The following is a 15,589-nucleotide window of genomic DNA, read 5'->3' as shown; positions in this document are numbered from 1 at the left end:
CTAAGTCCATCCGTGGGTCCAGTTTGAATTTGATTTTGAACCATATTAGTAACTTGGTAACTTTGCCCTACAAACCTATTCTTTCCTTGTTTAGAATACAGTCGGAATCATATCCGTTCTATGTTTTTGGAACCATACTTCAAGCAATGAGGCAATGATAACTTTTAAACAAAAATATCTCAATTGGAACACTTTACTGTGACGGAGAGTTCAGCAGGTTTGAATAGTTGAGAAAGCTGGTTACTGAAGAGCTGGGAGTTGGGTCAGGATTCCTAACATCTTTGTGTGGGGTTTCACTTCTAGGATCAGCTACCGCTTTCCTGCATCTGTATCTCAGAACTGAGACCCTGTGAGTACCAGGGAAAAAAAAAACCCCAAGCGCTAAGGCTCTTCCCTCTTGAAAAGAGAAGGCCAAGAGATGACTCACTCAACCTTTTCCAAATTATAAAAAGGTTCGATGGATCAGACATCGAGAAATGTTTTTACTTGTGAACGTGACCAGCTAGGATTTTGGTCACACGCTAACCCAGCTAACTCCCCCCCCCGCCCCCATATAAATCCAATATTTGGAGTTCTTAGAATATGCAACTTTCCATCAGCCAGAATCATTAAGGATAAATTAATTGAAGGGGAATCTAGATGTACATATGAGATAGAAAGGATAAGTGGGGTGAGATGATAATCTTCAGCTGCTTCATCAATGATCTACCCTCCATCTCGATCAGAAGTGGGGATGTTCGCTGATGATTGTACAATGTTCAGCACCATTCGCAGCTCCTCAGATACTGAAGCAGTCCATACGCAAATGCAACGAGATCAGGACAATATCCAGGTTTGAGTTGACAAATGGCAAATAACGTTCGTTTCCACAGGCAGCACAGCGGTTAGCACTGCTGCTTCACAGCTCCAGGGTCCTGGGTTTGATTCCTGGCTCGGGTCACTGTCTGTGTGGAGTTTGCACATTCTCCTCGTGTCTGCGTGGGTTTCCTCCGGGTACTCCGGTTTCCTCCCACAGAGAGTGCAGGCTAGGTTGACTGGCCATGCTAAAATTGCCCCTTAGTGTCCAGGGATGCGTAGGTTAGAGGGAATTAGTGGGTATAATATGTAGAGATATTGGGGGTAGGGCCTGGGTGGGATTGTGTTTGGTGCAGACTCGTTGGGCCGAAGGGCCTCTTTCTGCACTGTAGGGTTCTATGATTCTAAGTGCCAGACAATGACCATCTCCAACAAGACAGAGTCTAACCATTGCCCCTTGACATTTAATGGCATTACTATTCCTGAATCATTTACTATCAACGTGCTGCAGCACAACACCACCCAGGACAAAGTGGCCCGCTAGATTGGCACCACATTCACAAACATTCAATCCCTCCCCCACTGATGCAATGACAACAGCATGTACCATCTACAAGATGCACTGCAGGGACTCACCAAGGCTAATCCCATGACCTCTGCCATCTAGAAGGACAGGGGCAGTAGTCGTGGGCACATTACCACCTGGATGTTCCCCACCACAATGACAATATATTTCCCTGTCGCCGGGTCAAAATCTTGGACCTCCTTCCCTAACAGGACTGTGGGTGTACCTACACATGTATTGCAGAGGTTCAGGAAGGCAGTCTACCTTCTCGAGGGTAATTAGGGATGGGCAATAAATGCAGGCCTAGCCAGTGATGGAATAATTTCTGAAAAAGACACTAAGATATGGCAAACGTTCAGACAGTCACAGTGGAGTTAGGCTGATCACGTGGCCAGAATGCCTGACACTCTCTCACCAAAGCGAACCTCTGAGAGTCTGGGTCATGATCTCATGGTGGTCAAAGGAAGCACCTCAAGGACACTCTGAAGGCTTCACCTTGGGAGTTCTGATACCAACTTTGAGCTGGATTGATTATTAATTTATTAAATTTATTATTAAATTGGCACAGTGCTAACGAGCATTTCATTGGCTGTAAAACACTGTGTGACATCCTGAGGTCAGGAAAGATGTTTTGTTTATATCTAACGCTTGTAACAGGAGAGTTGGTGAACAGTCCCTGCGGCTAACCTTTAACAGCGACTCCTACAGACGCAGTGTTGTGTTTATGTTGGGCGGGGGAGGTGTAAATGCGTTAGTGTGTGCAGGGGACAGAATTGCTGGGGGGAAGATCGTTGTGTGGGGGTGTATGTGGGGAGGGGCAGGGTTGTTGGGGGGCTGTGTGGGGGTTCAGTATGTGGGGGGGGAGGGGGCAGTGTTGTTGGGGAGGAGGGTTGGTATGTGTAAGGGGGGGGTGGGCAGTGTATGGGGGAGGGTCAACGTGTAGGGGGGTAGGCAGTGTGTGGGAAGGGGAGGGTCAATGTGTGGGGGGGGCAGTGTTGTGGGGGGAGGGTTAATGTGTGTAGGAGAGTGGGTCATTGTGTGGGGGAGGGGGAGTGGGTCAGTGTGTAGCGGGGTGGGCAGTGTGTGGGGGGGGTTGGGGCAGTGTGTGGGGGGGCGGTGTTGGGTCAGTGTGTGGGGGGGGGAGGGTCAATGTGTAGAGGGGGTGGGCAGTACAGTGGGGGGTTGTGTTGATGTGTGTAGTGGGGGTTGGGTTATTGTTAATGGCTGGTTGATTATTTTGTTACAGACACATGGTTAATAAGTATTGTGTGATTCAGGACTGAGGGCACAGACCGTTTGGGTAGTTAGGAAATGTTTGTAGTGCTGCGTCCTGTGAGTAAAGCTACTATGAAGGAAAGGCTCTGTGTCTTGTTCCATATTTCACCAGCTGGCTTGGGTCCATTTAACAGCTATTCGGCCATGAGTTTGCCTGTTGTAGTGACAGACCCAGTCAGTAGCAGCACGCTCCTCAGTGGGGCTGTTGGGTACTTCTACTGAGCAGATACTGTAACCATGGAAACGTTTGAGGGAAGGACCATCCACGATCTAATAGAATGGCAGGATCGAGTTGAGGGGCTGAATGGCCTCCTATTCCAATATTGATACGGAAATCCAACGACTCCCGATCTTACACTGAAATTCCAGTTGTTGTTTGGGAGCAGTTACTGTCCAGTGGACCCCTGCACCCCCCTGGTGGTGATGTACTGTCCAGTGGACACCCCCCCTGGTGATAATGTACTGTCCAGTGGACACCCCCCCCCCCACACCCCCCCTGGTGATAATGTACTGTCCAGTGGACCCCACACCCCCCTGGTGATAATGTACTGTCCAGTGGACACCCCCCCCCCTGGTGATAATGTACTGTCCAGTGGACCCCACGTTTCTCCCCCCCGCCCAGGTGATAATTAGTGTGATACTGAATGTCATGCTGAAGGCTATGGAATTATTGACTGAAAATTTTAGGAAGAAAGATTTCACAGTTGTTAAACAGGAAGCGAGATATCGAGTGCCTATCATGTTCCAGCAAGGGCTTTGTTATAAAATAATCAGACAAAATGCCAAAGAAAGTAGGTTATTGTTGTCATGGTAACCTTTTCTATTATAAATTCAGCAATTATTTACAATGCAATGCTCGATGTTCAAAATACAACTGGCGATAATGGATTATGGAGAAGACAGATGACTAGGAAATGAAGCATAGTAATAAAGTCTAAACATTAAAAGTTTTGATTTATGCTTGAATGTGATCCAATGTTATTGTGCAGAAATCATTGTTAATGTGGGCTTTGTTTTGTTCCCTGGTTTCCCCAGACCCCACACAACATGTAGGGTTGTGTCAGTACCATTGGGAAGTATTGCTGACAACTGGTGCATTTAGAAACCTCGTCCTTCTTCACTTCTTTTCTCTCCCACCTGCTTGAAATCCCCCCAAGGCTGCTGCCTGCCACCCAACCCCAAGCCTCTGCTCCCCACCTCCCCCCACCCAGCCCTCTGCACCCCTCTCCCCCCACCCAGGCCTCTGCTGCCCACTGCCCCAGATCTCTGCCACCTCCCCCCACCCAGACCTCTGTACCCCGCCCCACCTCTGCCTATCACTCACCCTCCCAGGCCTCTGCGCCTCCCCCCACCTCCCCCAGGCCTCTGCGCCCCTCTCTCACCCCAAGGCTTCTGCCTCCCACCACCGCACCCCCCCCCCCCCCCAATCCTCCCATGCCTCTGCACCGCCCCCCCCTTCCAGGCCTCTGTGTGCCACACCCCCTCCGCCCCCTGCTTCCAGGCCTCTGCATTCCCCCCCACCCCACCCCCCCAGGCCTCTGCCACCACCGCCCCCCCCACCTCGCCAGGCCTCTGCCTACCATCCACCCCCCTAGGCCTCTGTGCTCACCCCACCGGCCTCTGCTCCCCCAACAGCAGCACGACCGAGATAGGGAACTCATTGAAACATGTCTGACACGACACCCCTGCATTTTCAAGCCAGTTAGTTTGTGACGTTATTGTAGAAATTGCAATGATTCACTACACTTTATTGCAAGTATATCCTTTCTCAGGTGAGGAGGTCAAAACTGCACACAATACTCCAGGTCTGTCCTCACCAAGGCTTTACACAGCTGCAATAAGACATCTTTGCTTTGGTACTCAGGTCAGTAAAAGTCAGTGCACCATTTGCGGCACGGTTAGCACTGCTGCCTCACAGCGCCAGGGATCCGGGTTCGATTCCAGCCTCGGATCACACGATCTCCTCATGTCTGCCTGGGTTTCCTCTGGGTGCTCTGGTTTCCTCCAAAGATGTGCAGGTTAAGTGGATTGGCCATGTTAAATTACCCCTTAGATATGTAGGTTCGGGGGTTACTGGGGCACGGTGGGCCTTGGGGTGATGCTCTTTTGCACAGTCAGTGCAGACTCGAAGGGCTGAATGGCCTCCTGCACTGGGATTCTATGATTTAAAAATAATTGAACTTTTTGTTAAAATCTTACAATTTTAAATGGCTGCAGCAACTGAAGCCAAGAGAGAAATTCTGCCAGGTACAGTGTTTATCGGAGATGAATGCAGTTTGGAGTGGGAACCTCTATTATTTCAGTGTTGGTACAAGTGCAGAGTATTGTTAGGGTGCAGGGCTGTATCTGTGCTGTTTCTTGGTACGTTTTGTATCAATAACTACTTCTTCATTGATTTACCCAAGGACTGTTTTTCCAGGAGATGGTGTGGAGGGTGTTGGGGATGATGGATCGGGTGGGCAGGAGCTGGCACTGCAAATCTTCCAAACCTCCCTGTTCCCCTGACTCTGATGTTTTGTCTATTTCCCCATCATTGACCCCTCCACGGGCCAACACTTGTACGATTACGCTCCTATGCAGTGCCTTGGGGAATTTTATTACATTAGAGCCACTTTATAAATGCAACTTGTAGCTACAAGCCCTGACTGTGGAGTACTGCTTGGCTCAAGGTCTGTGTCTCTGCTGCTTTTGCTTGAGTTTTGCGTGAATAACTGTTGATTTGTTTTTCTTCATTAGGCAATTGCAGCCACGGAGGAGAGTCGCGAGATGCCCAAATGGAGTGCAGCCTTGGCCTCTTCAAGGGAAAGGGCGGTGACGCAGATTGAGAATGGAGAGAATGAACAGAATGGCTGTGATGTCTCCGAGAGCCCAGAAGCCAAAGGGGACCAAGCCAAGGACAGACTCAGCAATGCCAATGGTGAGCAGGCGAACGGAAAGGAGGCCGAGACTCTGCCTTTGCACCGAGGCCTTGCGGCCCATTCGAGAGACGAGGCGGCTCAAAGCCCAGCCGAAAGCAAGGCCAGCCCCGCGTCCAGCCAGAATCTCGAGGCACCACAACACCCGGCGGACAAGCTGGCCGACGGTCTCCAGGAGAAAGCTGCTGGTGAAGTGGGAGAGGGGGGAGACGCCCCTGATCGGGGGCCCAGCGCGACGCCACCGGACGCAGCCTCCGTTCCCGCTGACCAGACGCCGAAGGAGGAAGCTGACAACGGGCTGGGTGATTGTCGGCCGGAGAGCAGGCAGCGGCAGGCATCGGAGCAGGCGGCGAAGGCTAACCCCTCGCCAGAGCCCCTCAGAGAGAGGGAGGAGCTGGTGGTGACGAAAACTGAAGCTTGCCCCAGCTACCTGCCTCTGGTGTACTCCAGGGGTCACCCTGGCATCATGTCCCCGCTCGCTAAGAAGAAGTTCTTGTCACAGGTCAGCGGCACCTTGTCCAACAGCTATCCCATCGGAGCCCCACCCCCGATACACAGCAGTAAAAAGAGTGGCGAGAACTGTGAGGAAGTGGTTACGACTGAGAGTAACCTTCTACAGGGGTCCACGCCAGATCAGTTAGCCATTAACAGACCCTCGGTGATTCAGCATGCACATAGCTTCCAGAAGCGGAACGCCGATGAGCGAGGGGAGGCATTTAAACACGAGGGCTTGACTAAGTTATCCGATTCTGAGGCTGCTTATCTTGCTAAGCATCACCACCTCATTTGCTCGGACTCGTTCAAAAGCGGCGCTCCTTACCCTTTCACCTCTGACCTGACGGACAGTGAAAGTAAAGGTTACGAGAGGAAAGGTTGCCAGCCATCGCACGTGTCAAGTTTCCTCGCGGACTTTTACTCCTCTCCCCACCTGCACAGTCTTTACAGACACACAGAACATCATCTTAATAATGACCACGCCTCAAAGCACCTGAGCAGCACCATGAAGGATAAAAACTCTTCGTTTGCCCAGCATAAAAACCAGGATACGGTCTATCTAAGTCATCTTTCCACATTGCACCGGCAGGAAATGAAGTGTGCCGCGAAGCCTCCTGCAGAGGAGCAGCCCACCGACTTGAGTCTTCCGAAGTTAAAGAAAACGCTACCTAAGAGTTCGTCCAGTAGTAGCATCCACCTGCCGCCACAGCTGGACCTGAAGAGCACGCTAGCTGGTACGCAACTGGCCCACGCTGACTGCAACCCCAAAGCCTGCCGTGTCCCTCCGATGCCGGTCCCCAGCAGCATCAAGAGCAGTGAGGCCGTCCTGCCCCCCTCCGGCAAGCTGGAGGAAGCGGCCCACCCCGCCCTCGCCTCCAAAGGCGGCTCCCAGCTCGTCGGGAGCTCCAAGCCCATCAAGCGGAGCCGCGACGGTGCGCACAGCGGCCAGAGCCCGGAGAAGAAGCTCCGGGCCGTGTCCCCCCTGCCACCGCCTGCAAAGGACCCGGCGCTGAAAGAGAAGCCATCTGACTCGGAAGGGGAGTGCAGCAAAAACCTGCCTCCCGGGATCATCCTGGAGGGCCACAAATTCTCGCTGCCGACTCCCATATTCCCAGGTGTGTATCCTGGAGCCTTCGTATCTCAGGTTCAAGACATGTGTGACGGCCTGGCCTCAGGCTTTCCTGTTGACTACGCCCATCCCTTACAATACTTGAAGAATCAGGCTGTGCTGTCTCCACTTATGCAACCACTGGCCATCCATTCCTTCATGATACCGGCCATGCAGAGACAGATCCTTGCATCGACCGGCGCCTCCCCACAACTGTACAGACATCTATCAGCGGCTGCTGCCCCAGTCGCCGCCTCTTACGGGGAACTTTTGCACCATAGCCTTTATCCTCTGGCTTCCCTGAACCCGCAGGTTGCCTATTCCACATCTCCGATCTCTTCTCTACATCCCAGTGCGAAACTATAAACTTTTTATTTTGGCCGAAATTGAGAGATGTAGCGTAACAGCCTGATATTCCACGTTACATCGTAAGACTTTGTGATTGCAAGCTACCAGCAACTGGTTTATTATATTTCTTGCATTCACTTTAGGTGTCCTTATCATCTGCAGATTGTAAGATTTGTGTTTTTTTTTAAGTACGTTGAATGCGAAATAATTTTTTTTTGTACATAGAAATGTTTTTGGCTGCAATCTAACACTATCACAATGGCGATATCAACACGGAAATGGCTGTAAATATTCACTACAGACTTTCTACAACTTAATTAATTTATGCAACTGTAGTCCAGTTTTTGTTCCCCCCCCCCTCTGCTGCTTTGGTGTGCGTCTCTCGCAGTGTCAGTCAATGGATTTGTTGAATATCGTGTTCTTGTTCCAGAACAGGATAGAAATAATAACTACAGGAAGTTTGCTGCAGCTGTAAACGTCTGTTTTGATTCTTTCGAATCCTTTCTGTAGAACCCATATGCAGTGGTTGGTTTTTGGTACTCTGTAATCGTACACCACTGGGTTTTTTTTTCCACTGCTTGTTTTTTTGTGTGTGGATCTAATCACCATTCATTGCAGTTGTTAGGAAAGCTTAACTTTCACATTGATAAACGCAGAATGATTTACAATAACTATAACTTGAGAAACACTTGCCAAGTTCAAATATTGAATCAAATTAAATGTAAATATTCAAATTCAGTTTCCATACTTCCAGTGCCATCCTAGCTTTCAAGCCTACTGCTGTTAAACTGCTGCAAGCTGAAGATGTGTATGTAAGATATGCTGGCTGTAGTTTACAGTTGCTACAATGCGGGGTGGGGGGAAGGGGGATAAAAAGATGATAATTTTATATTTAGATCCTGCCTGCCTTGCATTTAAGGTCACAAAATTATAGCTGCGAGGGTTCTTTCCACGGTTCCGCATAATGTTTTGTCCATCAAATAAATGTTTGAACTATAAATCTTTCTAATGTAAACAGGGCAGATTGGGAAAAGAGGCAAAAAGCTGAATAATAAAAAGAAGAGAAACAGGATTCCAGTTTGGCAATGGGCAAGCGTTCTGCTGCTTTTATAATAAAGCCCCTTCAGTCTATTCCTGTTGTCTGTGCAGCTGTTGGTGAAGCTTTAATAAGATTTGTGTTGAAATGCAGTTCTGGCTCTTTGTTCAACTCCTGTGCTTGGCTGAATCATTGGCAGCCTTTCGGGGCTTGGAAAAGTTTCACTTTATATGTTGAAAAGTGCCCCTCACGCTCAGCAAATTAAACGTCGGCGAAATACTTTCAAAGAAAGTCTTTCTTAAAACTTATTAGAACATTTGCTTCTAGAGAACTTGACATTTGGTTACAATAATTTCCTTTCAGTCCCACACTAAACATGTTTAACTGATGCTTCAGTGTTGCATGTGGCCTTCTGGCAACTCCACTGCAACATCAAGAACTAACTGTGCCTTTTCATTTCAACAACACATTAAAACTTCAGTACTTAACCGCACATGTTTGTCAATTGTATACCGTGGTCACATCTGGTGCAGCTTTGCAAAGAGCATTATGATCGTAAGTATTGTGAAATCAGGATATATTATTTTTTGTTGGTTTCCACGCTCGTAATGATTATAATGGGCACTTACAAGATTGTTTGTCTGATTGTGGCTATATTAGTTACAGAGAATGTTATTCTCAAATGGTTGTTTTCTTTGCCAAGACACATTGCTTAAATATTTTCGATCTGTATCTTATCAGCAAGATGTTTATACTGACATGTTCTTATGATAAAACTTGTATTTTGTAAATAATGAACACATTTTCTTTTTGCATTTTAGTTTTGGTCTATAGCACATTTTCATGTACGGTGATTTGTACATAGTTGAAAGTGAAGGCTGGTAACATTCAGATTGGTCCTGATAGTTTAAGGTTATTGAGTAACCTTGCATTAGGTTCAAACTTTAAATCTAATGTTACTGAGGCAAATGTAAACACTAAAGTTTTGTTTTTGTATGTTCTCAGTGTACTTGGCAAAATGCTTTTGATACTTTGTTCCAATAGTTTATCAATCACATAGCTGGCAAGATATTTTGTACCTTCTGATCCACCGTTATATTTAATAAAAGTTTTACTACTTAAGACGGGTGGAATTGTTTTCTTTGATTTATTAGTCATTTTATTTCCGAGGTAATTCTTTCTCTAAACTTAAAATAGCGAACGTACCTCTTGAGAAAACTTAGCCCAGCCGCCTATTCCCGACAGAATTACTGCATAGGTGGAATATGAAGAGGTTCCAAGCTGAAATGATATAAAAAAAATCAATGCCTGCAGCCATTTAAAGTTCAGGCAAGTTACCTTAACGTAGACAATGTGACATTTTCGTTAGACTTTTTGAACACTCAGCTAATCTCGTGACTGTGACATTCTGAACCAGAATGTCAGCAGCCATTTGACATTGCTGAACCCCACACCACAACTAAGCTAGGGGGATTCATTTTAAAAATTACCCATGCTCACACCGTACGGTCCTCAGACAAATCACATTGGAAAGTCTGGCGTAATGGCAAACATGGGACTTTTTTTTTATAAACAAGCTTTTTAAAATGGCCACCATGAGTCATGTTTTTAGCTTAAAATCTTTTTTTCCGCTAACGTTAAAGCCTTTGGGTTTCCCCACAGTGCAGAAGGAGGCCATTCGGCCCATCGAACCTGCACTGGTGATAATCCCGCACAACCCCACGTATTTAGCCTGCTAATCCCCCTGACACTACAGTCAACTTGCAATGACCAATCCACCTAACCAGCACATCTTTGGAGCATGGGAAGAAACAGGAAACCCACGCAGACACGGGGAGAACATACAGCCTCTGCTCAGACAGTGACCCGAGGCCAGAACTGAACCTGGGTCCCTGGCACTGTGAGGCAGCAGTGTTAACGACTGCAGATTACTGGGGACCTGCAGTAATCTGCAGTTAGATTACTGCAGGTCCCCAGCTTGGCTGACTTTCCCAATGAAAAAAGTCCACTTTCAGTTTCGATAATTCAGTAAAAGTCTCTTAGTGAGAAGACTGGATGGACCCCTGAAATCAACACAAAAGGGTTTTACTCTTTCTTTCACACTGTGGATTCACACCCATTCCTGTACATCTAGAGTAGAATTGAAAGATCAGGATTTATAGAACACAGAACACTACAGCACAAACAGGCCCTTCGGCCCACAAGTTGCACCAATCATATCCATACCTACTAGGCCATAGAACTATCGGTAACTCCCAATCCCATTAAATCCCATGTAGTCAGCCAGAAGTCTTTTAAAAGACCCCAGCGAGTTTGCCTCTACCACCACCGATGGCAGCCGATTCCACTCGCTCACCACCCTCTGAGTGAAAAACTTACCCCTGACATCTCCTCTGTACCTGCTCCCCAGCACCTTAAACCTGTGTCCTCTCGAAGCAACCATTTCAGCCCTGGGAAACAGCCTCCGAGAATCCACCCTATCTATCGCTCGCAACATTTTATAAACCTCTATCAGGTCACCTCTCAACCTTCATCTCTCCAGGAAGATACCCAGCTCCCTCAACTTATCTTCATAAGGCGTGCCTCCCAATCCAGGGAGCAACCTTGTAAATCTCCTCTGCACCCTCTCAATAGCTTCCACATTCTTCCTGTAGTGAGGCGACCAGAACTACGCACAGTACTCCCAAGTGGGGTCTGACAAGCATCTTATAAAGTTGCAGCATTACCTCCCGACTCCTATATAGTGTCTTTTACATTTGCATGATGTGCCAAAATGCTTTACAGTCAATACATTTCCTTTAGGTATAGTCACTGTTCTGTAGGCAAAGAGGGCAGTCTTTTGGCACCCAACAACAGCAACACACTGGCTGGAATTTTACCCTCCACAGGAATCGGAGAGGAGCGGACCTTGGAAAGGTCCGTTGAAATAGGGCGGGATTTTAACGTTTCGGGACAAGTGAGGCTGTAATGATTGATTTACTGGCTAAGCTGTTCTTTGTAGCATTGTTTGAGAGATGAATGTTGGCAAAGCAGAGACAGTACAGATCAAACCACAATTAAACACAAATCATTGTTTTGCAGCAATAAGGATTACTGCTAATCAAAATAAAGGGGGATAAAATCATTGGATCATTTAAATTGGAATTAAATCTTAATGTTTTACTGTCCTGTTTCTTGAATTTGACCCTTTCTAACAATTAGTCAAGTGTTGCATTACTATTTGTGATTTGTATTCTTGTCACTGGAGAGAATTCAACAACAACATATTTTTACTGGATAAAATCCATAAGATCCAACCTTTAGATGGTTCTGGAGATGAAGCAGATTTAAATCAATCTTTCAGCTGGATGTACCCTGAGGGATAGTCACTTTTGTATCTTCAGACTCAAAACATTTCAATGAAATCTTGAATTAGACAGGAATTTACCCCTTCATTTCACCATCTGTGAATAGAAGATTATAAAATGTCACAAGTGCACATATTTATAAAATAAGTAATGGCTTATCATTGTGTGCTGTGTTATTCTTGCGTGTCTGCCAAGAGAAAAGCATGCTACATATTTTGTTTGTTTGGTATAAGTTAACTGTGCCATATCGTATGACTCTATGGCTGGAATTTTACCGCCTTGCCCACCCTGGAATCACGGCTCACAGAACAGAAATCCCCGTTGGCCTCGCGCGGGATTTTACCATCTCGCCCAAGTGAGGTCATAAAATCCTGCCCTACTTATAAAACGTTATGTGGTTTAAAATGCATTTTACATGGCATAATCCACTGCTACATATTCTAATGTAATATCATTTGTGTTTTATATATTCCAAGAAATGGTGTCTTGCATGTGGCTGTTACACAGATAAGGCTTAGAAATTGGTCCCTGCAGTACCTGTGGCACGGCTGTTACTTGGACTACTAAATACCCGAACGTTTCCAGTTGTAAGTGTGCCACTCACTACGTTGGGCAAGGACAAATAAGAGGCATCTCATTTCCAGTGCCTGAAGTAGGTAAGGCACAGAGCCAAGAAGAATCGGAGTGCTTGTTGCAACCACACATCAAAGAAAACACAATTACTCCAGACATCCACAATCGCCACTGTTCTCTTCTACCCACTGATATCCATCTGCAAACCTCTCCACCCAACCTTGTGCCTGGTCCCAGAAATAGCCATGGCCCAATTTTTAGGCTGTTGATCCATGGTGTCTCGCTCTCCCAGATTGCTAACTGTGATCTTCAATGTTCTGTGCATGGAGAAAAATATGAAGTACTTTGAACAACTCGACACAGCAATCAAATAGAACCAAGATTCTGACTTGCTGACCACAGATTAGTGTGTGACTTTAACGCTTTTCCAGGAATAATGAAAAGTCTTTATGTTCAGGATATAATCCTGTTCTATAAATAGCCGCCTTTGTACAAGTGCCAAGGTGCGATGTTCAATGGAATCGTCTGTGTTGTACTGTGGTATGTAGGATATTGATATGAAATACAGCACTGTTTCAGAAAGAACATTCAACAGGGACAATTATGTCAATAAATGCTTCAAACCTATGCCTCTTGATCAAAGGTTAATAAAAAAAACAGGAAAAACTGGGCACGCTTACATTATTCATTGGATTGATGGAAAACTTATCTGTTGTAAAAACTTCTTCAAATAACCCGTTGAGCATGCAATAAGTTTTACTTTAATACTGCTTTCAAATGCATCTCCTGGGAAAATGCCTGTTTTTTATATACTGGAAGCTGAACTGAAGCCATGTGTGTGTGTTTTTTTTTCTGGTGTTGTGTTTAAATTAGTCGTACAGGACTGTCCAGTTGTGCAGTAACTTGGAGGGCTGCTCATTAAAGCACTGATTTCCAAAGTAGGATGAGCCTATGCACAAGTACCGGATTGCACCAACTACATCTCTGGGATATTACCCGGAGGCACGGGGTGGAATCATAGAACCCTACAGTGCAGAAAGAGGCCCTTTGGCCCATCGAGTCTGCACCAAACACAATCCCACCCAGGCCCTACCCCCACATATTATACCCACTAATCCCTCTAACCTACACATCTCAGGACACTAAGGGGCAATTTCTTAGCATGGCCAATCAACCTAACCCACACATCTTTGGACTGTGGGAGGAAACCCACACAGACACAAGGAGAATGTGCAAACTCCACACAGACAGTGACCCAAGCCAGGAATCAAACCCAGGACCCTGGAGCTGTGGAGCAGCAGTGCTAACCGTGCCCCCAACGGGTGTCCAATACTTGGTTATAGTCTCACTTGTCAAGTCTCATTCCAGAGATTGAGCAGCACAATCCAGGCACTACCATCGGAGTGCTGCACAGTCAGAGACAGTTTAATAAACCGAGACCCTGCCTGCCCTCTCAGGTGGGGACAAAAGCTTCCACAACACTATTTTGAAAAAGAGCAAGGGAAAGCCCTCGGGTTGCTAACATTCTGAGAATGGCTGGGAGTTTACTGGACTCGCTATTAATCTCCTGACGGGCTTTTAAAAGCAACCTGGGAGATTTTAAAAGGCGTTGGGTTCACTTTCACCCCTCCTTGCACCTATTGTTAGTAGAAATTGATGACACAACCATAAATGTGAGTTGATAGATTCCTGATATTTCCTTGGGAAAGATACGTTTCTCAAATGATACAATTCACCTCACTAGGAGTACAAAGAGAACAGAGAACAGCACAGCACAGGAAACAGGCCCTTCAGCCCTACAAGCCCGTACCGCCCATTTTAACACTCAGTGAGTGCTTTATTCAAGTCTATCGTCGACATTTTTGTCTACCTCTAGTGGACTCCACAATAAAGGGGGTGGAAATTTAGGGAATTATACGTGTGCCAGATTAAGGGAGAACCAATTCAGGGACAATTTATTGACACCAATCAGCCTAAAAAGCACGTTTTTGGGGTGTGGGAGGAAACCGGAGCACCCGGAGAAAACCCACGCAAGCACAGGGAGAATGTGCAAACTCCCACAGACATTGACCCAAGTCGGAGATCCGACCCAGACCCCTGTAACCGCACAGCAGACAGTGATAGTCACTGAGCTGTCGTGTTGCCCGTCAATTGGTCCAGTTTAAGTGTACACTAACGGAGTATGGAAAATCTCATTGGTAAAGGTGACGAAGATTCGAAATGGTGCAGTGGCAGTGAGCGGATTCGCCAACATGGACAGACCCAGGCCAGGTCAATAGGCCGGAACCGTGACTCTGAGCCATTGTTGCACTGTGGACCCGTGCAGTGAATACTTCGGGGGTCTGTAAATGGTGTCACGGAGAAGGGTGCAGCACTGGCCATTCATGCCCTAAGTATGGGTGTGAAATCGAAACAGTTAAATTTCAAACTCATTTCAGTTTGAGTGGATCTAAGAGATAGAGCTTTCTACATCTATGCTGAAGTCTGCCTGCTAGCTAAAGGCGCTGCTTAAATTATTCATAGCATTGAATTGGTGGGGGGGGGACGGGGGACTGAGGACTTTTAGAAAGTTTAGCATTTCATCAATTGCAGTTGTTGCCACATTTTGATGCACTGTTAACTCGTTGTTTGATTGCTTTTCTTCCAAATTTGGGAAACCAAATCCAAGATTGGAAGCCAGGATTAAACATTTTAAAGCCCCCGAGGTGGTTCTTGCAAGGGAAGAGAAATACAGGCCAAAAGCCAACCTGGGGAAGTGACCGAGGGAAATGGGCTGAGAAGGCAGGTGGAGAAATTGGGGCAAAGAAGTAGTACAGCCGCTAGTGCCACACCACTGGCATTCCATGATACCACTGCCCCCCTCATTGTCTCTGAATGTGTTCAGCTCAAGTTGGCAACCCTGAGGACTCCTCCTGAGTACCCTGGCTTATTTTCATTTTTTTAAAAAAAATGTAGATTATCTGGTCATTATCACATTGTTGAAATTGGCTGCTGTGTTTCTGATGTTCCAACAGCTCCAAAATGTTTCAAAACACTTTTGGGATGCCCTGAGATTGTGAAGGGCGCTATAGAAATGCAAGTCTTTTTATGGAAAGATTCCCTTACACCTTCCAGTTACAAGTATTAGTATAA

General features: G+C 46.6%; 1 protein-coding gene across 3 annotated transcripts in view; it reads left to right on the top strand.

Annotated features, from left to right (window-relative positions):
- The window catches only part of arid5b (AT-rich interaction domain 5B), a 154,172-nt gene extending 144,513 nt beyond the window's left edge, over positions 1-9,659 (top strand). For all 3 annotated transcript variants that reach the window (XM_080205419.1, XM_080205420.1, XM_080205421.1), the window contains one exon: positions 5,372-9,659. In XM_080205419.1, coding sequence (XP_080061545.1) covers positions 5,372-7,519 — 2,148 coding nt within the window. In that variant the 3' untranslated portion in view covers positions 7,520-9,659. The remainder of the gene's footprint in view (positions 1-5,371) is intronic.
- Positions 9,660-15,589: the final 5,930 nt, after the last annotated feature.

This window comes from Carcharhinus amblyrhynchos, chromosome 17 (assembly GCF_965287045.1).
Source record: "Carcharhinus amblyrhynchos chromosome 17, sCarAmb.v2.hapA, whole genome shotgun sequence".
Classification (NCBI taxonomy): domain Eukaryota; kingdom Metazoa; phylum Chordata; class Chondrichthyes; order Carcharhiniformes; family Carcharhinidae; genus Carcharhinus; species Carcharhinus amblyrhynchos.
This window is presented reverse-complemented; position numbering and strand designations above follow the sequence as displayed.